Below are 27,595 nucleotides of genomic sequence, written 5' to 3' on the forward strand. Positions count from 1 at the left end.
TAACAAAGTGATCATGTTTTTTTTTAAATATGAAGAATGCTGAGTAAGAAAACCGATGGATTTTTGTATCAACCAGATTCGAGTTCCCAACATACAATTTGTTATGTGTACAAGTTTATTTCAAGTAAAATATATAATATGAAATTCATTTGAGTTGTGCCTGATATGCCAGGAGTTATTCTTGAAAAATCTTTTTTTTTGTTTAATCAAAACCTTTACAAAAAACAGTTTAATCAAATAATATGTCCTTTTTCTCTCTACCCACTTGTACAAATTTCTGAGGCAAATAAATGAACTCGATATTGAATTTTCAAATGTATGTAGTTACAAAACATTATTCAACTTTTCATTCCTTGAAATGTCGATACACGCCAAAAATTTAAAGACTAGCTGTAACCTAACAACAGTCTGCACAAAAATCTATACTGGTTTTGACATACAATATTTTTAGGGTTTTCTTAGGTGTATAGGTGTCAATAATAACAATTTAAATTTGTCTTTTTCTCTAAATTCAAAGTCATATCCAGCTTGCATGTATGTGGTAATATAGTATTTCCAAGTTATAAGCCAAGGACAAGTGCCCTACTCCTAGCGCATGACTAGGAATATGTTTTGGATGTACAGGTGCATTGGTCAATTCATGCCCAATAAATGTATACATGGTTGTAGGATGGAAATCCTGACAGTCTCAAAAGTTATTAGTCAAGGGCAAGTCCGCTACTACTGGGGCATGACCAATGTCATGTACTGGATATACAAATGCATTTATCCCCTTATGCTCGTTAAAATATACATGGTAGTAGGATGGGACTCTTAACAGTTTCCAAGTTACGACTTAGCATCAAGTTCCTAGTTCCAAGTGCACAACTCAGAGTCTGTCTTGACTATATGTCAAATTTAATTCATCCCATTCCAGCCTATATTTAGGTATACTCTATTGATCTCAACAGCGTCCAAGTTATGACCCAGGAGCAAGTCCATCTTCCCAGGGGTCAGCATTGGATACAAGGTAGAAATCTCAACAGTTTCCAAGCTATGAACCTGGGGGAAAGTTAACAACCTAAGAGGCATGACCCATAGTATAAATTAAATACATGTGTCTTCATCTCATGTCATTCAAACCTATGTATGGCCATAGAGTACAGATCTTAAAAGTCTCCAAGATGTGACCCAGCGGCAGCATCCCCACAGGTACCAAACCTGGGGAATACCACAGAGTGTAACTGCAGAAATAGTTAAATGTTATAGCCTTAGCTATATCAATGACACAAACCAATTTTCACATCCCCAATGATCCACTCCTTAAAGTAAAAAAAAATCTTAAAACCATTGTTGACATCTAATGAACATCACCCATTATAATTCCAAAATTTTTATTCCTGTATCCTCAATGTTAAAGATGAATGACATTACCAAGGGGTCAACAAGTGGATGGGCAGGAAGAAATAATACCCTCCTTTTGAAAAAAGATTCACAGGAGCAAGTTATCATTAACTTTATTGGGGGGGGGAGACTGTTTTTTAAACATTATTGTCAATGATAATTATGCAAATATTTCAAACATTATCAACACTTCAAGCAAATGAATTTCATGAAAAGAGAAGCACAGATTACAAATTTACCTATCTCTGAACTTAATGATACAAAAAAAGACACATGAACTTAATGATACAAAAAAATACACATTTTGCTGACAAATTTTTATTATATAAACAAAAGAAAATCAGGTTAAAACAGTATTTTTCCATTAAGCCAATAAATATGATATTCCAACAATTCTAAAATTTGATAACAAACATAAATTGCTGTTTTCCCTTCATTTGGATAAGTAATGGCTGTGATGTATAAACATCTAGTGATTGGGAATATAAAAAAGCAAATAGCCAATGCACATGGCAGGGGAATATTACCAGTATTACTATTATTAAATTTTACAATTACAATATTAGAGTGCTTAAATCTGGGCATTTTGCATGCAGTTGTCAGCAGCAGATTCCACAGTACATGTTTTTTATTAGCCGTGTTACTCTCAGCATAGGGTAGTCAAAGTCTGCTAGTGTTTGGAACAAAAAGTTTGATATCTTTCCTTCAGACAATAATTTTCAAAGATATTGTGTTTGTGTAATTTGGATTTTTAACGTAGCTTTAAAAAAAATCAGTCATATCGCTACTATGTCTGCAGTGTAACAGTTTATAGTGATGTCTAGCACTGGGGCTTCATGCCACATACATGTAAAATCATGTCCCATCCAGTCAAATTATCCTGGCACTAACCTCTTAATACTGAGCACCAAGCAAGGCAGCTGCTAATACCATTTTTATAAGCTTTGGTATGATTCTGTCGGAGTTCAAACCCACAACCTCCCATATCCGAAGTGGATGCTAAACTACTATGGACACTGTAGCAGTTTACAAATTTACTACAATGATATCTATATTAAGGTAATGGACAGTGACACTATTTTATATACATACAAAGCATCATTTTCCTCTTTCCTAGAACACAAATTAAAAAGTATTTATTATGCAGAAACTACCTCCTTATATACTCACAACATAGATTCTGATCTGCAGGCACAATACAATACTGGCAGATCAGGATCTATGTTGTTTGCAGCTGGACTTTACTTATGACTCAGTATATACAGTAATCCCATTGAGTAGGTGTACTTATTAGTGAGTATATACAGTAATCCCATTGAGTAGGTGTACTTATGAGTGAGTATATACAGTAATCCCATTGAGTAGGTGTACTTATGAGTGAGTATATATAGTAATCCCACTGAGTAGGTGTACTTATGAGTGAGTATATACAGTAATCCCACCGAGTAGGTGTACTTATCAGTGAGTATATACAGTAATCCCACTGAGTAGGTGTACTTATCAGTGAGTATATACAGTAATCCCATTGAGCAGGTGTACTTATGAGTGAGTATAGACAGTAATCCCATTGAGCAGGTGTACTTATGAGTGAGTATAGACAGTAATCCCATTGAGCAGGTGTACTTATGAGTGAGTATAGACAGTAATCCCATTGAGCAGGTGTACTTATGAGTGAGTATAGACAGTAACCCCATTGAGCAGGTGTACTTATGAGTATAGACAGTAATCCCATTGAGTAGGTGTACTTATGAGTGAGTATATACAGTAATCCCATTGAGTAGGTGTACCATAGGTTAAGAACAGGTAAGATAAAGGTAAGAAATATGCATAGAATCCTTAACCATAATAATTACATTACTATCAATGAAAGCTAAGATCAGAATGAGTCTAAAGAGACAAAAGGGTTTTGGATCCTAATGTACGTGTTACTGCCAGGCCTCTATTATGTTAGCTAGAATAGTTCTGTTAAATGGGCACTTTAAAGGTCCTTTGTGTAGCCCATTACCTGAAACAAATAAAAATACTGCGATGGAAAGGTAATACAAAATAAAACAAAAATTCATAAGTATCATGCCCTGCTGAATGCATAATTTATGCAGTATACTCAGCTTGAAAATAAGAAATGTTGAGTGAAGCAACTGAACTCGGCTTAATAGTCAGTTTTTTAATAATAATAATAATAATAATAATAATAATAATAATAATGATAATAATGATTGCATCATCTTTTTCTGCTGGCAAGCTATCTGTTAGGTTTAAGTGTATTGGCATCGTAAATTACTCTGCATCAAAATGTCCAAAATAATACAGGATGGTGCAATATTTATGACTGTACATATCTCTTTCTCTCTCTCTAATCCCTCTTGAGGGGTATAAAAATTCTGAAAATCCATGGTTGACCCATTGCTTTAAAAATCTGGTTGCCAAGCACATTTTTCTGGTTGCCCAGTAACTTGTTGCTTTTGTCCCCCAATACTTGTACAAGTTTACAGACATCGGATCTATCTGAATTCAACATACAAAAGATAATCGAACAATTTCCTTTTCTTGATGGTGTCTTGTTGTCTGTCAGCTTTCTAGTCATGATCATATTATATGTTCAACATAGTTCATGCTATTCTTATGGTAATCTGACACTAATGTCGAAACTGCCTGGGAACTGTTAACTTTCCATTGCTCCATGTGGGAATTTTGTTTCAACATTACCCAAAAAGCCAATGTATTATACAGCAACAATTGAGACTGGTTTGATTAAGCTTGTTATATTCCAATAGCTAAAGTTAGCCAGCGGATACTGCTGTCACTGTGAACACCAATATCTTCAAGAGACCAATCAGTATGCACAATACATCTACAAGATCATAGTCTGTGATTACACAGATAATGGGTAGTAGGCTTATGAAGATCAGTAATGCTACTCAAAGACAGCATTAACTATCACTCAACCATCAAGTTATATGGAGATATTTCAGGCCCCTGCTGTTCATGTAGATACCCAAAGGAACCATTCAATGAAAAAATATTTGGTGCTGGAAAATTTGTCAAATTTTGTTCTCATTATTTTTTTAACACATCATTTTACATATATTTTCCAACTGCTTCACAAGTCTTTCACAACAGATAAACTGATTGCCCACCATTTAATCTAAGTTGTTCTAGTCTCCTGGGTAATGTAATTTTGTCTAACACTGCCTCTCACACCCAAACATACACACCGATGACAAATTATTGGTGAAAAATCAATTGCATCAAGAATTAAGTTTCTGGTTTTAAAATACTTGAACTCTTACTCTTTTTTCAAGTAAAGCAAGCAACAGACAGAGTTTATTTCCTTGCATTCTGAGTTAACCGAAATGACATTACCAGTTAGTTTCTGGTTATCTACAGGTAGGTAACCTGCAATCATGCACACAATTAAACATTATCAACGAGTGATTCTATGATTACCCAATCACATCCCACGTTCATTTCCAGCATGAAAAACCTTATTTATTACAATGAATTAGTGCTGAAATGAATACCATATATACTCACTTATAAGTTGAGTTAAACTGCAAACAACCCCTGATCCGCAGTAGCATAATCTGCCTGCAGATCAGGGTCTATGTTGTTTGTTCTACTGATTACTCCTAAGAAACTGCACAGACCCAGATCCGCCAGCACGTTATACAATGGCAGATCCGGGTAGGTGTAGTTTGCAGCTGGACTCATCTTATAAGCGAGTATATACAATAACTGACTTAATGACTGAATACCTGTAGCCAGTATTCAAATCAAACTTTATTTTTGTTGGGATGCCATCAAGAAATCTTTAATGTTTATATTGCCTTCTTGTGTTGAATCAGAAGCCACAAGCCAGAACACTGAACAAATTCTGAAAGCTGATTGGCTCAAACATTACCACTCAAAATTGAAATAATTTCAATACATAATATTTTTTAGTTTTAAAAAGGTAAATAATCAGCCTACTAAATTTGGTATATTTCGTTGTTAGAAAGTGTGAATAACAAATTCATGTGTTCAGTTACACACACACATACACACATTTTAATTTTAAAATCAGGGTCAACCATTTAAAAACTCTGAAGTTTAACTTCAGGACCAAGAATCTATATTACGACTCTATGGTCTTACAATAAGTAATAAGAAAGAGTGAGAATCAATAAGCTTTGTAAAATTCAACAAATAATTTATTTCCCAAGAATACAAAGTGAAAAATGTAAACAGAACTTACTGTATTATGAATTAAATCCCAAATAATCCTAGAATTACTAACACAAGTTTTTAATAAATAATGTTCTGAATAAACTTAAATGGTAATCCAAAATAAATCCAACAATGGAAGTGTTGATGTGCCTTGGTGGCAAGTGTCATAGTGATATGCTGAGTCTTTTGTTGCATAACAGTAATACAATCCAAGAATATATCCTTGTTTCAAATTTCACTATAAATTCAAATTCTCAAAGTCCAAGAATGTTATTTTTGAGCACTTTGTATTTCCAGAGAAAAACAACTTGAATTAAATAATTTGAATAAATATATTCCAGTTCAAATTCAACACTGGACACAATGATTCTGCCTCAAGACCGTATAGCAGAAATAATTTTTCCAATAAGCAAGATAATATAATCCTCTACTTGACCTCAGGTCACAATTAGAATTTTTTTAAAAACTATTGCCTAATGGAAAGTTTTATTCTGGCAGATTCCAAATGTTTGCAAGAGAAAATCTTAGTTATAAAGTCTATGTCTAAAATTATAATAAAGAACATGGTAAACACAATTTCCTTGACTCAGGAAAAGATCATGATCCTAATAGTTAACCCATATTCATAGAAAAAAATGTAGCTATGTAACTATTAGTTTACAGAAAAAATAACAATGATTCAAGTCAGGTAGAAAATAAACTTGATTTTGGACAAGGTCAAATCCAAAATACAATTATCCAAAGCTCCTAATGCAAAAAAAAAGACTTATAAAAAAAATGCAAATTAAATATATATAATATACAAAACTGAAACATTGTAATAATGACAATTTGAGATAAAATGCTGTTTAATGGCAATTTAAACATTGAAGTTATAGTGCATTTTTTTCAAACATTTTTTTATCAATCAGTTTATTTGTCAGCTTTAAAGTAATAGTTCAAAAAGTGCTCTCTCATACTGTCACTCTTCAACCCCTGCATTTTTTATACGCGTAATTACTCTTTTACTAGATGATGCTAGCTTATATATTTCAAGAAATAGCCAGATATCTGTACTCTAGGTTACATATTTGCAACTGTAGAACATATTGAACTTACAAAGTTTGCATTGTGCTTTTTTTCTGTCCTCTTAAAAGTGTTCCCATGCAGTGCTGCATTGTTTATTCATGGCCATCTAGTCACCAACTTTGTGGGACATCAGGTAGTGTAAACATTTATGCACATATGGCATGGTGACACCACTTATTGTGTAGGCAGGCTCAAAGTTTTGACTCATGATATGCATTTAGAAAAGAAATGATCATAAATAATAATATTCAAATACCAATTTCTTATTCAAATATTTGCCAAAAGAAGGTATTGTCATCTGAATATTGATTTCAGCACTATAATGAGTGCATATCCATTCATGCATCACTTGTGTGTAAAAAATTTTTTTATTGTGAATAAAAGTTGCTTCAAACATTGACAGGAACTCATGTTAGAAAAGCATCAATAAGATCATTATTAATCTAGTCATCTTAGTGAAATGTTTTGAGATGCCCCTCATTCTCTCATGTCCACTTACTTTCAGCTATTTATCCATACGTTGGAAGCATCAAACTCCATTGTAGCTGTTGCACTATCTGCTATTTTTTTCTGTGTCTTCTTAATTCACCTATTTACATCCGTATAACCGGTCCTTCCACAAGACACACTTCTTCTTCTGTGATATAGGTCTTTGTGTATATGTTTTCTATTACAAAACTATGTGTACACTATTTATACAATTCAAAAACTAGAATTAACACTATTCAAATCTTGAAATCTGATTACTTATTTGGCTAATTGTTTTACATGTCCTTTATGGCTATGAAAGTTTAATTTTTACAAGGAAAATAATATCCTATAGCTTTAGTTATTTTCCATAATAATGAGTAGTGCTCCTCTAAGTGCTCAAGTTCTATACATACACACAAAAGTGCTCCTCTAAGTGCTCAAGTTCTATACATACACACAAAAGTGCTCTGCTAAGTGGTTAAGTTCTATACATACACACAAAAGTCCACAATTTCATGATGAGCATGATCCACACACACATTAATGAGAAGATTTTGCATCTGATTGGCTAATCTTGTTAACCCTATGGAGGTCATATTTTTAATCCAATTATGATCAAACCTGAAACATGGACTAATTAGCTAACCTCCATGAAGCAGTGAGAACTACAACTCTATTCTGCTTCACCCACAATGCAAGTAACAAGTTACATTTTCTGTTTAATGACTCTGACCTTTAAGTTTGGAATCTGATTATATTTTTGTTTTTTCATAAGTGCAAAACATGGTAAATTTCAACAAAATATATCTCCAACAGTTCAAAAGTATCAAACCTGATGTAGAAAGAGGTCCCACCAGACAGATCACAGACTTGATTTTCCCTTGACCTTGATCTTTGAACATGAGACCTAACTGTGGCACACAATATACTTGGGTTCGATCCCCGGCCGAGTCATACCAAAGACTTACAAAAATGGTACTAACAGCTGCCTCGCTTGGCGCTCAGCATTAAGAGGTTAGTGTTAGGACTGGTCGGCCTGGTGTCAGGATAATGTGACTGGGTGGGACATCATGCTACATGTCTGCGGCATGATGCCCCAGTGCTAGACATCACTATAAACTGCCACATTGCAGACATCGTAGCGATATGACTGAAAAACTGTTAAAGCTACGTTAAAAAATCAAAATCATATCACATCACACAATATACTACCTAGTAATGACAGTACTGTATCTTGGTAAAAGTTACAGCACAGACACTGAAACATGTAATAACTGTATCTTGGTAAAAGTTACAGCACAGACACTGAAACATGTAATAACTGTATCTTGGTAAAGTTACAGCACAGACACTGAAACATGTAATAACTGATCTTGGTAAAGTTACAGCACAGACACTGAAACATGTAATAACTATATCTTGGTAAAAGTTACAGCACAGACACTGAAACATGTAATAACTGTATCTTGGTAAAGTTACAGCACAGACACTGAAACATGTAATAACTGATCTTGGTAAAGTTACAGCACAGACACTGAAACATGTAATAACTGATCTTGGTAAAGTTACAGCACAGACACTGAAACATGTAATAACTGTATCTTGGTAAAAGTTACAGCACAGACACTGAAACATGTAATAAACTGCATCATTCATTCTTCTGCCTTAGACCTTCCAGTGGCAAATCCATATGGTCATGAGACATACCCAAATCAATTTTCCTCTGAATTTATTCACTGGTTCAAATGTTGCAGTCCAGACATGAAAAATGATCATTAAAAAAAAATCTCTGCTTCCAGTGACTTTTGAGGAAATCAAATGAACAGGTAGACAGACTACACCATAGCATAATACCCCAGTCTTAAGACTGTCATATAGAAATAGTACATACTCAGGAATCACATGACGAGACAAGGTGGAGCAATGTTTTGTCCTGAAATGCCAGACTTAGCACTGTTTTACTGCCTAAATTGAAGATAATGTTCCTATTTATTTGTTGATATTTGAAAAAAATTAAGATACCAAATTTTGCATGTATTCACTGTACAGTGATGCATGACTACCATATATACCCATAAGTCCAACGGCAAACTGCAAAGACCCAGATCTGCCATTGCATAATGCACCAGCAGATCTGGGTCTGTACAGTTTATTAGAAGTAATTAGTAAAACAAACAACATATACCCTGATCTGCAGGTGCATTATGCTATGGCAGATCAGGATCTTTGTTGTTAAGCACGTATAGATGGAAATTCCACTACCCATTTCAGAGACCTTAACAGCCATTATAAATATAATTGTGGATTTATTTCCCAAAATAATTATTTTCAGTCAGAGTAATTAACTGCCTAAGACAGCAATTTGTAAAGTAATTAACTGCCTAAAAATAGCAATTTGTAAAGTAATTAACTAAGACAGCAATTTGTAAAGTAATTAACTAAGACAGCAATTTGTAAAGTAATTAACTGCCTAAAACAGCAATTTGTAAAGTAATTAACTGCCTAAGACAGCAATTTGTAAAATTACTTTTAATAAAACAGCCTATCAAAAGTGAACAACTGAAATCTGAATGTCCGCATTTTGAAATGAAATTTGCCATGGATCATTGAAGTATACTTCCTTTGTGCAATTTTACTGGATTTTACAATTAGCTAATTAGAGTTTCTTGCACTTTTGGATTATGATTGGTATTTGGGACATTGTTCATAAATATTGGTAGTGTAATGATTTGTACTTTACACTGAAAAGATGTCCCTAACAAGCTGGTTAGGTATTCAAGTACTGTTAAAATGTCCCTAATAAGTTGGCTAGGTATTCATGAATGCTGTCGAGATGTCCCTGACATGTTATTTAGGCATTAATGTAAACTGTCAAAATGTCCCTAAAAAGTTCATAAGATATTCAAATACGTTGTGAGGTGTCCCTAACAAGTTGGTTGTGTATTCAAGTACGCTGTCAAGATGTCCCGAAAAAGTTGGTTAGGTATTCAAGTACGCTCCTCCTTAGAAGACATAACTATGATAAAAACGTGTAATTGGCAAATACAAAAATTATGTTCTTATATACTGCTTACTGGATTTACATGCAGTTCACATATATATGTGCACGAAGTTATCTGGTTCTATGTAGTGTTTTACATCAGAGCAATAAAGGTAGGTTATTTAGTGCCAAGACAATTGGAGTAAAGTGCCTTGTCCAAGGACAAACTACAGTAGCTTACCCTGGTGGTTCAAAGGTAGGATTCAAAGCCGCATTATTTTGGTCATGAGTTCAGCATGATAACCACTGAATCACCATGGTTCCTTAATATTTTGTAAGAGATATTAATGTAAGCACACTTAACACTGAACAATTAAGTCAAAGCATGGAACTCTGAAACAGAAAAATCTACATGCATTATAGATTGATATTGCTACCTTTGGCGATGGCTCTGGGTAAGTGCAATATCTGCATATTTTATATCAAAAATTGCACCATAAATGAATGAAGTGTTTTTAATATATTTGAATCACGGAAAACAAAACTGAAAGCAGTTGATCCAAAGTTGACAGTGTACTGTGTCAGTTATAAGCACAATGTTTTATCATAGCACATTTGATCAATTTAAACAATGCAACTGGTATAATCTCCAGATGTTCTGTACTCATTTGAAATGACAGTAGTCGATTGCTGTGACAAAACTCATTCAGACCGAGCCATACAATCAAGCACACCACAAATCAATCTTGTTCACTAATCTTTTGAGCATTCAAAAACAGTAAGGGGTACAGCCTAAGGATTAAAACTCGGTATCACTAAGTTTGCACTTTGTGTAATTCAAATGAATTTAAAAGACAGTAATTTTAAACTAGTGACTAAAACACCCAATTAATTATTCTTATCTAGAGCTCTGTTGAGCAGTATCCAAAATGAACATCCATCCCCCATAAAAAATGTAGACTTGATCCAAAACAGAATTTAAAAATACTAGCTCTTAATGGCTTCTACAAGTCTTATACATACAAGTACACCTCCTTCCAGCTGTACAACTCATCATGTGCTGTAGAACATCTCTCATGGTCTGGCAGTGGGGAAGCTGCTGGGGACATCGAGATACATTTTCTTTTCTACACTTGTGAGCGTGCAAAAGCAGTACAAGCTGTTGCTGTATAAGTCTTCTCTTTTGAGAATGAGAACACTCAGAAACTGAAATGCCTATTTCCGATTCCATTGTCGTATGTGAAGACAGAGATATTTATTAGATTATGAAACTAAGACAATCTTAAAGTTTTTATCATGCATTGATCATTGTTCAAAGCTTTCTGTCTTGTTAGTAACTGTGTTTTGCTGGAGTAAATATCTGGTTACACATCCTAATATGGCTCTTTCTGGACATACTCCTTTCTGTATGGATGATGTTATGTCATGGACAACACCATTTCAAGGAGGTTGCAGGTTCTATTTCACTCCTTTTCAAGAGTCGATGGACAGCACTACATGGAAAGAAAATGTTTAAGACGGTGAACTCAGATGGTCAGCTTAAAAAGATCTGAATAAGTAACATTTTACATTTTAGCAGACTAAGTTTTCTACCATAAAAATGATTCAACCCGGAAAATAGCCTAATCCAAACAACAACAAAGAACACTATATGGGTCACCAAGTAAATGGCAACCTAGAATATATAGTCTTGGAACCTTCAGTGTGTTAAAAAACTGCAATTCTTTGACATGTCTAATGAATATTTTACAAGAGATAAGGAGCGAAACAGACACAAAAACAGACTGTATTATTTCACAAAAAGAAATATTATACAATCTGGGATGATGAAGCTTTAAATGTACTTATTTTGCATACCAAATATTATCTTTGCAAAAGTTGACTTGAAAATTGACCAAAATTTTTACATTTACCAAAATAACTAAATGTCCCCATTTGTTCCCAGCATGTTGTACAGCTCTTCTACTGAGAAATGTACACAGAACTGGTTGGAGTTTCAGAGTACCTAATCAGATTTTCCAAATATAAATAATTTTAAGTATTATTTTCTTGTCCTATATTTTTTCTGTTTTTGTGTCTGCATTTGTGAATTTTGAAAAAGAATTTTTAACTAGCTTTATCTTGTTTTAGATTTCTGTTTTTGCTCTGTGTGCTATTTGGCTAATCCAAAATTACAATTCTAGGTTAGTACTCCTTCCCCTAGGTATAAAACTATTGCATGGGCATAATTCAGATCTGACGATGGACGGAGGATCACACGGAATCAAAATAGATTGAAATACAAATAAAACATTCTTATTTACCATAATAAAATATATCATGTAAATAAGTCACAGTCACTTGATTCTGGGGAAACTAATGTATACACTCACCATATAACATATATGGTGAATGTACACATTAGTTTCCCCAGAATCAAGTGACTGTGGAATAAGTTCAGTTTCTTTCATTACCAACTCATTAAGACTGACACACAGTTTTGTGTCATGGTATTGTACCCTTCTTCCAGGGCCTGTAATATCAACACAGTTCATCACAGACACATAAGAAAGCCCTAACAGGGCAGTTTTTACATCCTGGTACTTGTAATGTGATTTCTCATTCTGTCAACAAGAAACTCGGTCTTTATCCTTCATCAAACGACTAGTTCTGTATATGGTTTCATATAATTCAATATACTTACATTACCAAAGTATGGTAACTTGGTTGAATTCTATTTCAAACTGTGGCGAGCTCAGTGAACTTAATGTAGTATGTGGGATACCACAAAACATTAGCTAATTACGTCAGGAAAACCCAGCTGTAGTCCCCCTCCCACTAATGGCTTCATTGATTTTAAATGGGTTTGTTTTACCAGATTGTTACTATACAATGAAAAAGTGACAATAAAAAGTGATTAAAAAAACTAAAAAAGTCTAACCTCAAGTCTAAATACCTGAACCCCTCCACTCTTAACAAATAAACAAGGATTAGTTTTGTCGTTTTCTAAGAAAAGAAACCGCAGGGGTTGAAATGGGTTGTTGAAAAAATTATCCTTATTTGCCCACGTTTTACCCGAGTTAGTAAAAAATGTCGAACTGTACACTGTCCTCGAATTAAGTCCAGCCAAGCAAAAGCGTAGGACTACATACATACCTTGTTGCTGACTCAGGACATATGTCTGATAAAAACTTTAAATGACGTATAAATGGCACGTTTAAAAGCTGATTGTAAAACTACGGTCCTGGCTAAGAACAAATAAGAACACTAAAAGGCACTAAAATGTACTAATTGCTACAAAATAGCATAAAGTAGTCATCAAAGCAATTATTAGAGATAATACATGAAAATGTATTTAATTTCACAGATAAAGATCATTTTTATCACGATACCAGCGACGCAAAATCAATAAAGATAACTCTTTACATGCAGTGCATTAAGACTACAAGCATTATCGTTCATTATCAGTGGGTGTTTTATTAGCGCCGTCATGCACTAATTTGATAGTAGTAATGTGTTCCGTACGTGCATATTTGAAATTAGTGACCAAGCTACTGAGACCTAGTCTCATTCAAAATTTTATTTCACAGTCAATAGATAACGACCAAAATTATGTGGAGCAAGTAAATATTTGTGATTTAGTTCTGGTGTTAGAACTTTGGACAAACAACCGACAGTGAAAAAGTATAATTTATTCATACCTAATGTAAACTGAAACGACAAAATCATAGTTTTGTTCGTTAATCACATAGATGTTATTCCAGTCCTGTGTATCAATCAGACCCTGATTACATGCAGTTTAATCACACTCTAGTCAGTTTCCAACCATGTGACATTATTGCTGCTTGTATTCACTGAACACAATATACAATACAAGACGAGTCACAACAATTATTGTTTTTATGAGTTAAGCAATCCTAATACGTATCTACAGATAATGTGACCAATTCTAAAAATATTTAATTCATAATAAATTATATGCTTTTATTTTTAACAATTCAAAACAGAGGGAAGCAAAAAATAAAATGTAGAATAGTTTTATTGCCTTCTTATTAAATATATGTACATTTTGACATAGTAATTTCTTAACGCATTCATAAACTGGCTATTACATTTTCCTAAAATCTCTTGTCTTATTTTTTTTTTTAAATCTTGTTTATTTGTAAAGCTAGAAGTAAAAGAAAATGATTGGTTTCATTTTTTAATCACTGGTATTGAAATCTAAGAAAGGTAAATCGTGAAGCATAAACCGTAATATACAAAGGGTTGTCTTCGATGACTACACAGTACTACTTTGTAGAACATATTGCCCCTAAGCGCTCTCCGTAGTTCTTAGCGGTATTTAGGCCTACCAGCACGTGAAACTGCGTCAATGCCGACAATGTAAACAAATAAGCAAAAAAGAAAATAAACAAAACTGATAACAAAAGCAAAACTAAATATAGAAAATGAAAGGAAAAGAACGAAAATAAAATCGTAAGGAAAGACAATTTATACAATTGACCGAAAGTATGAAAGAGTATGAGTTTCTTCTCTTTATTACGCTTGAACGACACAGGTTTTACGGGTGAATGTTGGTAATATATCTTGTCAAGACAGAATTATACTGCAGCCACACCAAAGAGTTAAAATTACATTTTCAACGAATCGGAGACGTAAACTTTGTCGATGAACGCTGCAAATAATTGGCGGAAGCATATTTTATTGTTGCGATATGATACAATGGGATTGAACACAAATTATAACTACTTAAAATAGTCGTTTCCCTAAATAGTACAAGTATATCAACATGACAACAGTATTACAACATACTCATTACGACAACAGTGACTAATAATGAAAAATTATTGGGGGGGGGGACACATTGATAGTAATCACAGTTTGAGTAGATTATTGAAATCATCCGGTATTGGTTATACATTTGCATACAATTTGTAGAATTCTATATTTTTTCATTTGCATTGTCCTTTCCCAAAAGCATTTGGCTCTGAGAATAATTTCTCATCGACTCAGATCGCTATCTACTGTACTTGGACAGAACATGAAGAAATGCAAGGCGGCTTCAATCCCATCGCAGGAACAAAAATGGTTGTCAGCAAGTTGAACACGGTCAAGTTAAGCTTTAATGAATTTCCATTATGTCGTAATCTAGTATGGATACTATCTAGGGTTTTTATTAATAAAAGAGGCGTTTTGCTAGATACGATGTTTGGACATAAACAAAGCACTGTGAGACATGTTACAATGAAGATGATTCCAAAAGTTACCTTTTGAGTGTATAAAGGAAGATATGTTTGAATTTAACCTGATATTGCAGGAGACCATATTATTTGAACATCGAAGGTTATAATTTGTTTGTTCGGACACGGTGTAAGAGAGGGGAGTAATTTAGTAAGATAGTTCGGAGTTTGGCTCCTTTTAATGTTGTAGAGTGTTAATAATGCATTTCTCTTTCGTCTAGACTGCAAACTTTCCCACCCATTTCAAATATAGAGATTCCCTACTGGTATATTTTGGAAGTACTGTAACTATTCATCCCGCTTCAAGCTGTAGTGTTTTTCTTTAATTTTATGAATCGATCAACGAGCATCCATGCCAGACTACACTGGAATATTACAAACATGGACCTGATTTAAGTTTTAATAAAATTTACCTGCTTTGTTTGTATTTTAGTTTTCAAAGATTAGCTATTCGAGATAATGCTGTTTTTAAAATGCTACCAATGTGACAAGTCCATTTGATATTAAATGAAAGTACTAATTCAAGATATCTACTAGAATCCATGTACTTAAGATCAATATTTTCAAAAACAAGTTCAGGAATATTTGGTATGGTTTTGTTCGTTAGAAACTTAGCCAATGTTTTTTCTGAATTAAATTTTTTTACATGAACGTTTTCATGCCAATCATAACAATAAGTCAATTAACATGCCCGAATTTATAAAGAGTAATCGGCACGTTTAGACACAGACAAATTTTATTTAGAGTCGGAACTGCTTTTACATAATGAAATTTTACCGACTATAACCAATCATAAAGCAATTAACATGCATGCATACATACATACATACATACATATATACATGCATGCATGTATGCATGCATACATACATATATGCATGCATATATGCATGCATACATACATACATACATACACACAAACATACATACAAAGATACATACATACACACACATATATACAAAGATACATATATACAAACACATACATACATATATGCATGCATGCATACATACATACATACATACATACATACATACACACAAACATACGTACACACAAACATACATACAAAGATACATACATACACACACATATATACAAAGATACATATATACAAACACATACATACATACATATATGCATGCATGCATACATACATACATACATACATACACACAAACATACATACACACAAACATACATACAAAGATACATACATACACACACATATATACAAAGATACATATTACAAACACATACATACATATATGCATGCATACATACATACATACATACATACATACATACATACATACATACATACATTTGTTTTGTTGGCTTCACTTCGCTTGCGAAGATTAGGAAGGGGTATGTCTATGTCTATTGCACCCGTGCTGGTGGCTGACGAGCCCTATACGTGACAGGCACGTTTGTCCACAGAGGCTGCAGGGGAATGTCTGGGTTGTGGTGGGCGCTGCCAATGGTTCCCGGTTTTTTCTTCGCCATCGTGTTTCCTCCAAGATGGCCCGTCTGTTTTGTTTAAAAGTCTCAGCGGCCTGGTGAACTGTACGTCGCCAGCTTTCACGGTCAGCAGCTTGTGATGACCATTGGCGGTGATCGATGCCACAGGTGGTAAGGGTCTTTTTCAAGTTGTCTTTATATTTCTTTCGAGGTGCCCTTCTATCACGGTGGCCAGTTGACAGCTCACCATACAGTGCGATCTTTGGCAGCGATGATCCTCCATCCTGGACACGTGCCCTGCACAGCGATGCTGTATCTCCATGAGCGTGGCCTCAACGCTGGTGATCCCTGCTTGTTTGTGGACTTCAGTGTTGGTGACGAAGTCACTCAAGTGGATGTTGAGGATGGTGCGGAGGCAGCGCTGATGGAAGCGTTCAAGGAGGCGGAGGTGGCGGCTGTAGGTGACTCAAGATTCGGCGCCATATAGGAGGGTGGTCAGTACGACAGCTCTGTAGGCGCTGATCTTTGTATCTCTCTTGAGACTGGCGTTGTGTCGGATTCGTTTATAGAATCTGCCGAAGGCGCTGTTTGCCTTGACCAGTCTGTTGTCTATTTCTTTGTCAATCTTGGCATCAGAACATATCACACAGCCCAGGTAGGTGAACTGGTGGACTACGTTCAGCTCTGTCTGGTTAATGAAGATGCTTGGTGGTCGATACTCTTCCTTAGGAGCAGGCTGGTGAAGTACCTCAATTTTCTTTGGGTTGACCTCAAGACCAAAGAGTTGACAAGTTTCTGCAAAGCAGGATGTTACTCTGTAAGGCAGCTTCCGTGTGGGCAGCAAGGGCGTCGTCGTCTGCGAAGAGAAGTTCTCTAATAAGTTTTTCCAAGGTCTTGGTGTGGGCATGAAGTCGCCTTAATTTGAAGAGGTTGCCATCAGTCCGAAATCGGATATAGATGCTGTCATCGTCATCAAGTTCTTCTGTTGCTTTGTGGAGCATCATGCTGAAGAAGACTGAGAACAGTGTGGGGGCTAAAAAGCAGCCCTGTTTCGTGCCATTTACAATGGGGAGGGTCTGTGACAGGTCGTTATTGTTTCTGACCTGACCAAGCCGGTCTTCATGTAGTTGGACGACCATGGTAAGGAATTTAGAAGGACAGCCGAGCTTTTCGAGGATTTTCCACAGTCCAGTTCTGCTCACAGTATCAAATGCCTTCGTCAGCTCCATAACTGTGATGTACAGTCCTTTGTTTTCTTCCAGTCATTTTTTTCTGGATCTGTCTCAGGACGAAGACCATGTCAGTTGTGTCCCTATTGGCTCTGAAGCTACATTGACTCTCTGGAGCATGTTCTTCTGCAATGGTGGGCACCAGACTGTTTAGCAACATTCTAGTAAGGATTTTGCCAGCAATGGAGAGCAGAGTTATCCCACGGTAGTTTGAGCAGTCAGACTTTTCCCCCTTGTTTTTGTACAAGGTGATGATGAATGCATCTAGGAGGTCTTGTGGAAGTTTCCCTCGCTCTCAGCAGCAAACGAAGAACTCGTGGAGTTTGGTGTGCAATGCTAGACCTCCTCTCTTCCATATATCTGGTGGGATTGGGATACCATCTTTTTTTGCAGCCTTTCTTGTCTTCATTTGTTCTATGGCTTTTACGGTCTCTTGCAGTGTGGATGTCTCATCTAGTTCTATCTTAGGTGGTTGTTGTGGGATGCGATCAATAGCTGCCTCCTGGACTGTACGGCTACTGCTGAAGAGGGTGTGGAAGTATTCTGACCAGCGGCTCAGGATAGATTCCCTGTCAGTGAGTAGCTCTTGGCCATCTGCACTCCGTAGGGGGCTCTGTATTTGGAAGGAAGGACCATACACTGATTTCAGCGCTTCACAGAACCCCTTCTAGTCACCAGTGTCAGCTTACAGCTGGGTACTTTCTGCAAACTTTGTCCACCATTCATTTTGTATGTCTCGGAGACTGCACTGGAGGGAGCTGCATGTAAGGTGGAATGCTGCTTTCTTCTGTGGACACTGATGGTTGTGCGAGATGGGCTTGGTACGCTGATCACTTTTAGGCAAGCATGCATGTATACATACATACATACATACATACATACATACATACATACATACATACATACATACATACATACATACATACATACATACATACATACATAAGTAGTGTAGTGGGATACCCTAGAGACAAAATGGGAAATATATTACAGACACACACACCCCTTGGGACGGTCTGGCGACAACCTTTTTGAGCACACCCTGGGACGGTCTAGCGAGAAGGGGAATTGAACATGGGGAATATTCGGACTGTCTAGCGACAACGGCAAGTGGGGTAGCAATGGAACAGGTAAGTTGACGTCACGGTACTGAAGATTGTTAACAATGTTGCAACAATATAGCAGGGGGCTGACCTCAATCGGGCCAAACAGCAAACAGTGACAGGGGGTAGCGGGTAAGTTCAGCTTTTTCAGCGGGTAGGGGGTAGCGGGTGGCGGGTAAGTTCAGCTAGTTCGTAAACTGTACCAATAAACTAGCGCTTGGTGGGGGCGGGACTGGCAGGACATAGAATTTCTTTATAGACAGAGACAAAAAACATATATAACACATACAACATACTACATACAAACATAAACAACTATACAACCGATTAAAAATTTTAGTCAAGAAAGCAAATCTTTTCGAGGGAATTGAGTGGCCCTGAAAAGGGCCTTTGGGTTTATATTAACATCATTCCGTTAACACGGAGGGCATAGCATAGATCTTCTTCTCTTCCTCAAACTTCTTCGGACTTCTGGTCTGCAAACAAGGACTCTTCAAACAGCCTTGTCTCTCTACATGCATTCTTTATTCCAAACGATTGTGTCGGTTATCTTTATATATAATTGTCCATGATCATTGCGCATACATGGATAAGACCGTACGGAACAGCTTAGACGATACGAGGGTAGATGATTCTACGTTTGTCCACATCTTGTGGCAAGAACAGGTGAAGGGAATGAAAGGAACGGGTTTATATATAGTGGAAGAGCGGATCGAAACGGATTGAGTTTTTTTCTTTCTCACCAGTCCTAACACGCATTACAAAATTTAGTCACAATACGGAGTTCGTCTTCCTATCCGAAGAGAGCGTATGTAACGTCACATTCACTATATAGGTGCGCTAGCGTCTGTGCGCAGTGAATCAGTGCAACAGAGTTTTCAAACATAACGGAAACTAACAAAACGCTGAAATGGGAGCACCGGACGTGGATATGAGAAGCAATGATATAGCAGTGGCTACCAAAGTCAACACAGTCCTACTTCCAGAAGAGGTCAATTTTAATTGGGATTTAGTCGATTTTCTTTCTCCTTCGCAAGAATTGTTCCGGCACCAGTACCTTCGCCACATTCTCCTTCTTTATCACACGTCGAGGATTTTAATCAGAGACAGAAAGAAGAATGGGAGAAAAATGTTTAAAACAGCAGAAAGAAGCAGAACAGGCTTTTCTCCTTCAACAGCATCAGCGAGAAGAAGAGACAAGAAGAAGGAAACGACAAGAAGAAGAAGAAACAGCAGACAAGAAACAAAGTCAAGGAAAGAAGGAGGACAGTGAAAGGCAAACTGTGACGGTACTCTTAGACATATTAGCAGAGTTAAGGGGTCTGAAACAAATGTATCAGAGTTCTTTAATACGACCCAAGAGAAAAAACCTTCCGGAACCAAACAACCCAACCCCGTTACTACGCCTGCGATACTGCCCCTAGTTATTTCTACCAAATCACCATCGACTGTCCGGAAGTAGGCCTTGGCCGTGGCAAAGGATTAAGGCAGTTAAAGCTGATTGCGTCACGTTCCTGAGTTTGTTGTTTTAAACAAACAAACATCCAACGGTCCTTTTCATGGCCACCCACTTCTCTCGAAAAGAGATAGCATTCATTTTGCCAAAATCATGTAAAACTCTAAGACCCTTTTTACCCATGATGTACGTGTGTGAGTGAGTGAGTGCGTGAGTGCGTGAGTGTAGGTTCTTATTCTAAAAACTCAAAACCAAGAGACACTTCGTTTTTCTTGTCTGGTCTATTCTGGTACCAATTTTACAAATCACAATACAACACTTTAAGAAAGTTCATAGACTTTTGTGTCTTTTGTTCACTCTCTCTGTTTTTTTTTTCTTCTTCAATTTCTTCACTATCACAGTTTTTTCCTCCTCTTCTTTCTCACTTTCTCCTTATTATCTTTTCTGGACGTGTCCGAGTTCTTCCTTTGGGAAGGGCACATCTTCTTCCTGTTCGGAACCCCTCTCATGCTCTTTCTCCTGTTGTTTCTTAGGGCATTCAGAAGAGCAACTTCCTTTCTCTTGACAATGATAACAGGTATCTTGACTTTTGTCTCTTCTGACACCTGTTTTGCTTTTATGACGGTCTGGACACTCTGTAGCCCAATGTCCTTTCTTCTTACAGATATAGCAATTATCTTGACTTTTATCTGGAAAGGAGGGGGAGTAGTCCGTTGGCTTGTCTGAAGAAAACTTTCGTATGCCACCTCGCAAAGCTCTGATCAGAAGTTCGATCTGTGTGGGTTCTTCCGTCTTTCTGGTCGGTTTTGAGAGTGAAATGAATATTTGAAGGGAAGAAACTGACCCTTTATATATACACTGGTCTGACATGGACATAAAGGGACCAATGGCGTTTAAAATGTAGTCATTTGCCTATTTGCAGTCAAGATGAAACGATCGCATCATCTTGTGGAGAGAGGAGGAGAAAGTAAGAGCAGGAATGGTGACTTATCACCTCGCACAGTAGCTGAAGTCTTGGCTCAGATTCATGACAGCGATGTCGAAGATGACATGAGTGAGCCAGAATCCAGACACAGAGATTACACACCCAACCAAAGTCAACCACCTGTAAACCCTAAATAGTACTACCACATTCGAGAGACGGAAAAGCGGTCCTCTAGAAAATATAGAACTACGGCTTACACGTACAAGGTGAAGTTTAAAGATTTCAAGTTCGAAGTACCGATGCAGAATGTATTAGCGTTCATCACCGAGGTGTGGGATTCTTTGTTAAGCATACTGAAACAGCAATGTCAAGCCAAAGAAGACGACCGTTTGAGACTTTCCATTCATCACGACGGTTTGATGTACCCTGTCTGGATCGAGTTTAGCAGCCCAGCAGAATTGACACCGTCCAAGGTCATCGACAAGTTTCAACACGAGTAACAAACCAACGACAAGTTTCACTTCAGAAAAGCAACACTGTTCATGACCCACGTGTCTCTTCCCCAAGGAACCGGACGCACAAAGGTGATATTGGTGGAAGACCTTCGCAGCACCAAAACCAGCCTCGTCCGAATTAGCAACCCATAAGACAAGAAGTGTTTAGCCCTTGCCATCGTCGTATGCCGACAAGAACGACACGTTAGAATGGAAAAGAGCATTGAAAACTTATCAATGATCGGACCGGGCCAAACAACGAAGAGAAGCAGAACCCATGTTACAGCAAGCGGGGCTATCCAAAGACGCAACATGTAGTATTTCTGAAATGCAAACATTTCAAGACGTCTTGGCTCCATGCTACAACTTGAAAGTACATCCTCAAGAAGTACACGCACCTCTGTTGTTTCGAGGCATAGATTTCAAAAACGGAAAATACATTGACGTCTATGATTACGATGAACATTTCGATACCATTAACAGTATCACCGGATTCTCAGGATACGGTTATTACTGTGAGAAATGTGATTATTGCTATAACAATTGAGAGGAACACAAAACTGTGGATCGAAATGATCAGGATGTTGGGCTTCTCAACCCTGTCTGGACAAAGGACAAGAACGAGTGCACTACCCTACTTCTCAGAGCACATTTGTCAGCCCTACCTGTTACCAACAACATCTAAAGACGCAAGTTCACAGCAGAAAAGTGCTTGTCAACTCCTGAGATTGTGCCCCATTTGTGGATACGTTATACGTAGCAATAATGTCAAGGCACACGTTTGTTAGGAAAATAAACAGTGTCACATTTGTCGCCAAATCGTGGACTTGGAACAGGACTGCTAGATTCAAATATACCAACCCCAATATGAAGAAGATGGCAAGAAGAAAGATAATTTCATCTTTTTTCTATTTCAAATGCATGCAAGAGACTGCAGTTTAAAGATTCGATGAGTTACTTGGCCATGCCTTCAAACCGAATGCCTAAAACGTTTTGGATGACAGAAATGGCTAAAGGCTATTTTCCGTACTTTTAAAATACCAAAGCCAATTAGCATGCCGTTCCACCCCATTTGACTGAGGCTCACTGATACGACCCGACAACATGCGCACCGTACAACAAGAAGTTTTCTACGTTTGGTACCACACTCACGTCTCAGACCCTTTCGACTTTCAGGAAGAGATGTTAAAGTATTGTCGTTCCTACGTGGACATTTGCGAGAATTATTCATGGAACAGGGAGGGATCAGATTGATTTGAAAGAAGCCTACACCTTTGTCCATGCGTGTTCCTTATTGTATTTCCAACGATTCGTGCCCGAAAACACCATGGCTATCCTCAGTCCTCAAACGACGATTTTTGTCAAACGTCATTACTCAGTCAAAGCCCTACGCTGGCTACATTACTTGTGCGACTAGGAAGACAAATGGATCCAGCACGCCCGAAATGGACGAGGCGAAACGACCATAGAAAGGTATTCGGTGGATGGCTGGAACACAGAAAACCCTCAGATCGTGTACGAGTTTAACGGGTGCTTATTGCGCGGATGTCCCCTCTGCTACCCTCAGCGTGACACTAAAAATCAGTTTCTACAACGCACCATGGAAGACTTGTACCAGGCCACTTGCCAGCGGCGCTTTAACCTAGAACAACAAGGATACCAAGTAGTGGAAATGTGGGAAAACGAGTACGGTCACCGTTTGGAAACCGATCCCGAGGTTAAACGTATCGTGGAAAGTTACAAATTGGTGGACACACTAAACCCATGGGACAGTTTGTACGGAGGACGGACGAATACCACCTGTTTGCTGTACCAAGCCGACGAGAAGAAAGGAGAAGAAATCAGATACTTGGATGTGTGTTCGCTTTATCCTTACGTGTGCAAATACTGTCACTTGTCCGCAAGGCACCCGCAATGGCTGACCGAACACATCGACGTGGAAAACATTTGACAATACAAACAAATGATCAAGTGCAAAGTCTTGCCTCCCACGGACTTGTACCATCCCGTTTTACCTCACCATTGGCAAGGAAAACTGATATTTCCCTTGCGCCGTAATTGTGCCTAAACGTGCAGTCAAAATGAGCCTTGTCAGCACAACCAGGAATAACGCGCCTTGATGGGAACGTAGGTCAGCGTGGAATTGTTCAAAGCTTTGGACCTGGGATATCAACTGTTAGAAGTGTACGAAAGTTACAACTTTCCCAAAACAGAAAAATACCACAAGGGCGACCAAACTCAAAAACGCATTTTCTCAAACTACGTGGATGCCTTTTTAAAACTGAAACAAGAAGTCAGCGGCTATCCGTCCTCCGAAGACCAAAATAAATTCAAAGAGAAATACTGGGAGCAGGAAGGCATCGCTTTAGACAACGTGGAGAAAAACAAAGGAAGGCGATCGTTTGCCAAAGTCATGCTAAATTGATTGTGGGGTAAAATGGTACAACGACAGTGTGTACCAAGACGGTGTATTTGACACAATCTTCCCGCTACTTCCAGATGATTCACGACAAAACCAAATACATGAAAGACGTGGACATCCTTCGTGATGACATGATCTAAGTCAATAACGAAGAAGAACTGGACTTTTTAGAAGCCGACGAATTTGGAAATGTTATCATTGTGCTTTTGTGACAGCCCACGCACGTTTAAAATTGTACCAAGCTTTGGAACTGCTACGAGATCGCGTCCTGTATTTTGATTTGTCAAATCAAGAACTGTCAAGATTTAGTCCGTTGCGAAACCCTCCACGACGTGTGATGCCTGTTATCAGGTTGATAATCAGTGGCGACGCATTCCAGTATAAAAAGACCCGAGACAAAGATAGGGAATCAGTGTTTTTGTGCTCCTCATCACCCAAAGATGTCACCCTCCCCAGAAGCCATCCCTCTTCTAAAGGACTTCCTCCTCGTTTAGTCAAACATGGGGACATGTTGTCAGTCCTGTCCAAAACTTCTTCACCCATGCTAAAATAACTCATTCTAACAGCCTACAAAGCCGTCATTGATAACGTGTGCAAATGTTGTTTGAACGTCTTGAAAGGCACGATACCTTTGTCTTAACACAAGAAAACACGGTGACGTTCTTTGCCAAACTGTTCAAAAGAAAATACCCATTCGTCAAATGAAAAAAATGTTGATACAAATCTGAGGAATTTTGACTGTTTTTAGGGCCCTTTCTGAAGGAGTATTGGCAACAATGCTGAAAGAACTCATGGGAACAAGATTAAAAAAGACCAAGAAAATAAAAGGGACCGTTTTGGTCAAAACATCTCAGACTTGACCATTGAAATCCGATGGAAGGACGAAAACAGGCTTTAGTGCTTTATAAACGATGGATAGAATATCATCTATGGCAAGACCAACGGACCACGCATTTGCCTCCCAATCCTCATTTGACGGAGATGTCACAGTTACAACACGAATTGCATTTGTTGATGGATCACAGCGATTTGTCTGAAACATAAAAATCGCAAAATTACGGTCGACTATTGCAATGACTCAAACTCTTTCACCAGAAAGCTTTAGGCGATATAGCTCTGTCCGCTTTGAAAGGTTTTAAGACCCTAATGAAAGGTCCATCACCACCAACCCTAGCTGTCAAGCCAGACGCAGCAGCCCCACGAATACCAGAGGAAAAATAGGTACGATAAGTCTTTCAAACACCGTCAGCAGCTCCAATTCCTTGTAAGATGGCAACGTCCTTGTTGACCCCATACCGCACACACCAACGAGACGAACTTAAAGCTTGGGTTAGAAATATGATGTTCACTCATCCTTCGAGAGAAGTCAGCAAGATGAAGGGAAATCAGAAGTGAAAAAGAAAAAAAGACCAAAGGGCCATCCCATTACCACCTTCACCGCCACCGCCACCACTGCCTTCTACTTCTACTCCCGTGGCACATTCGACACGTAAAGCCGTTTCTAAACCACCATTTCGCACCATCAAAAGTAGCATCAGCGAAGAGTGGGTGACTTATTAAAAAATTGAAAAGGTGTTAGCCAGCATTTACTACGATCCAGCCCATCATGCAGGTTACAGAGGAGTTCAGAAATTGTATCGTGCTGACAAACCTCTACTGAAAAGTCTCCGCTTACCTCAAGTGTAACGATGGTTAAAAGCACAAACCATGTACACTTTACACAAACCAATTCTACGGAAATGTTCCAGAAGTCGCACCCGAGTGGAGGGCATCGATCATAAATAGCAAGCCGATTTATCCGATGTCTCTCATTTGCCCGCCTACAATCGTGGCTACAAATATTTGTTTTCTGTCATCGACGTCTTTTCTAAATTTGAGTCGTGCCAAATCTAGCAGTGTGTTAGTGCCAGACCTCAAACTGGTGTTGAAACAAAGAGGTCGCCACCCTCTTTGATGGCAAACAGATAAAGGCACCCAATTACTGAGCCAACCTTTCCTAAAAGAATTAAAGAAACAAGTCATTCAATTTTTCACCACCGAGAAATCCCGAAATTAAAGATAGCATCGCGGAACGTTTTCAAGGCACCTAGAAAGAACGCATGTGGAAATATTTTACGCGTCAACACTCTCAAGTACATCGACGTCTTACCGCACTTGGTCAAAGATTACAGCCATCGAAGCATCGGACGTGCCCCCCCCCCAAGAAGTGACTCTCGACAACGAAGTGATCGTTTTTGAGTGCCTGTTTTGGTACGTCCCAACAGCGGCTGTTCACAAGAAACGTGGAGTGACACCAGGAGATTGGGTACGCATTGGCAAAACCAAACGCACTTTCGACAAAGGTTACTTACCCAACAGGACCACCGAATTGTTTCGTGTCACTGGACAAGTGGGTTGTCGTCATCCTGCCGTCTATAAATTCGAAGACATGAACGGGGAAGTGCTAAAAGGAAAGTTTTACATGCCGACTTACAACGTGTGACCAAAAAGAAGACGAAGTGCACGTCATCGAAAGCATTCTCGAACGAAGAACCCATAAACGCCGTGTCAAAGAAGTCAAAGTGCGTGGAAAGGATATCCTCCCAGTTCTGGTTCTTGGATCGCAAGCCATCGACTATAAAATGAAGTGACCATCATGCCCTTCACACAACCTCCTGCTACCGCTACCACCCAGTGACCACTCCTTTACCAAGGTCTTCTCTGCAAGATCTACAAAATCAACCCTTTTGGGCGTAGTGTGGAGAACGTGTGCCTAAAACGCAAATTGTCTTTTTCTCCCGTATCGTTTTGGTGTATTGTGTCATCGGTGCTGTTATTGCCAATTTGAGTTTGCAAGAAGGAGACAAACAATTGTGGACCATTGTACTGAGCCGTTGCATCGGTTATCTTCTTCCCATTACTTCCCTTAAATTCTCCTCAAAAGGTAACAACGGGAGCCTTGTGTCCAACGCCAGTCGCCACAACAACAATCACCAAAAAATTTCTCTTTCAGACACTACTCTGACTTCGAGTGACCCCTCGCACATCAGCAGAACTCTGGAATTATGAACAACAACCAATTTTACTTTACGCAACCCAGTGACAGTTCCATGGAGGTGTTTCTCAACAACACTTTGTGTTGTTACACTGCGAAAATACCTCAAGCCATCCAGTTAGATCACGAAACACATTTGGAAG

The 27,595-nt window shown here is 37.9% G+C and overlaps 1 protein-coding gene across 7 annotated transcripts in view; it reads right to left on the minus strand.

Moving 5' to 3' along the window:
• The window catches only part of LOC149806199 (uncharacterized), an 83,752-nt gene extending 70,351 nt beyond the window's left edge, over nt 1-13,401 (minus strand). For 2 of the 7 annotated variants that reach the window (XM_089951124.1, XM_089951123.1), the window contains exons 1-2: nt 13,244-13,401; nt 11,132-11,601 (exon numbers count right to left, since the gene is read on the minus strand). In XM_089951124.1, coding sequence (XP_089807250.1) covers nt 11,132-11,339 — 208 coding nt within the window. In that variant the 5' untranslated portion in view covers nt 11,340-11,601; nt 13,244-13,401. The other 5 variants (XM_089951118.1, XM_089951122.1, XM_089951120.1 and 2 more) reach the window with 5 other exon arrangements.
• Between the last annotated feature and the right edge of the window lie 14,194 nt (nt 13,402-27,595).

The sequence above is a fragment of the Sinohyriopsis cumingii genome, chromosome 2, assembly GCF_028554795.1.
Source record: "Sinohyriopsis cumingii isolate HCF-2022 chromosome 2, ASM2855479v2, whole genome shotgun sequence".
In the NCBI taxonomy this organism is placed as follows: Eukaryota; Metazoa; Mollusca; class Bivalvia; order Unionida; family Unionidae; genus Sinohyriopsis; species Sinohyriopsis cumingii.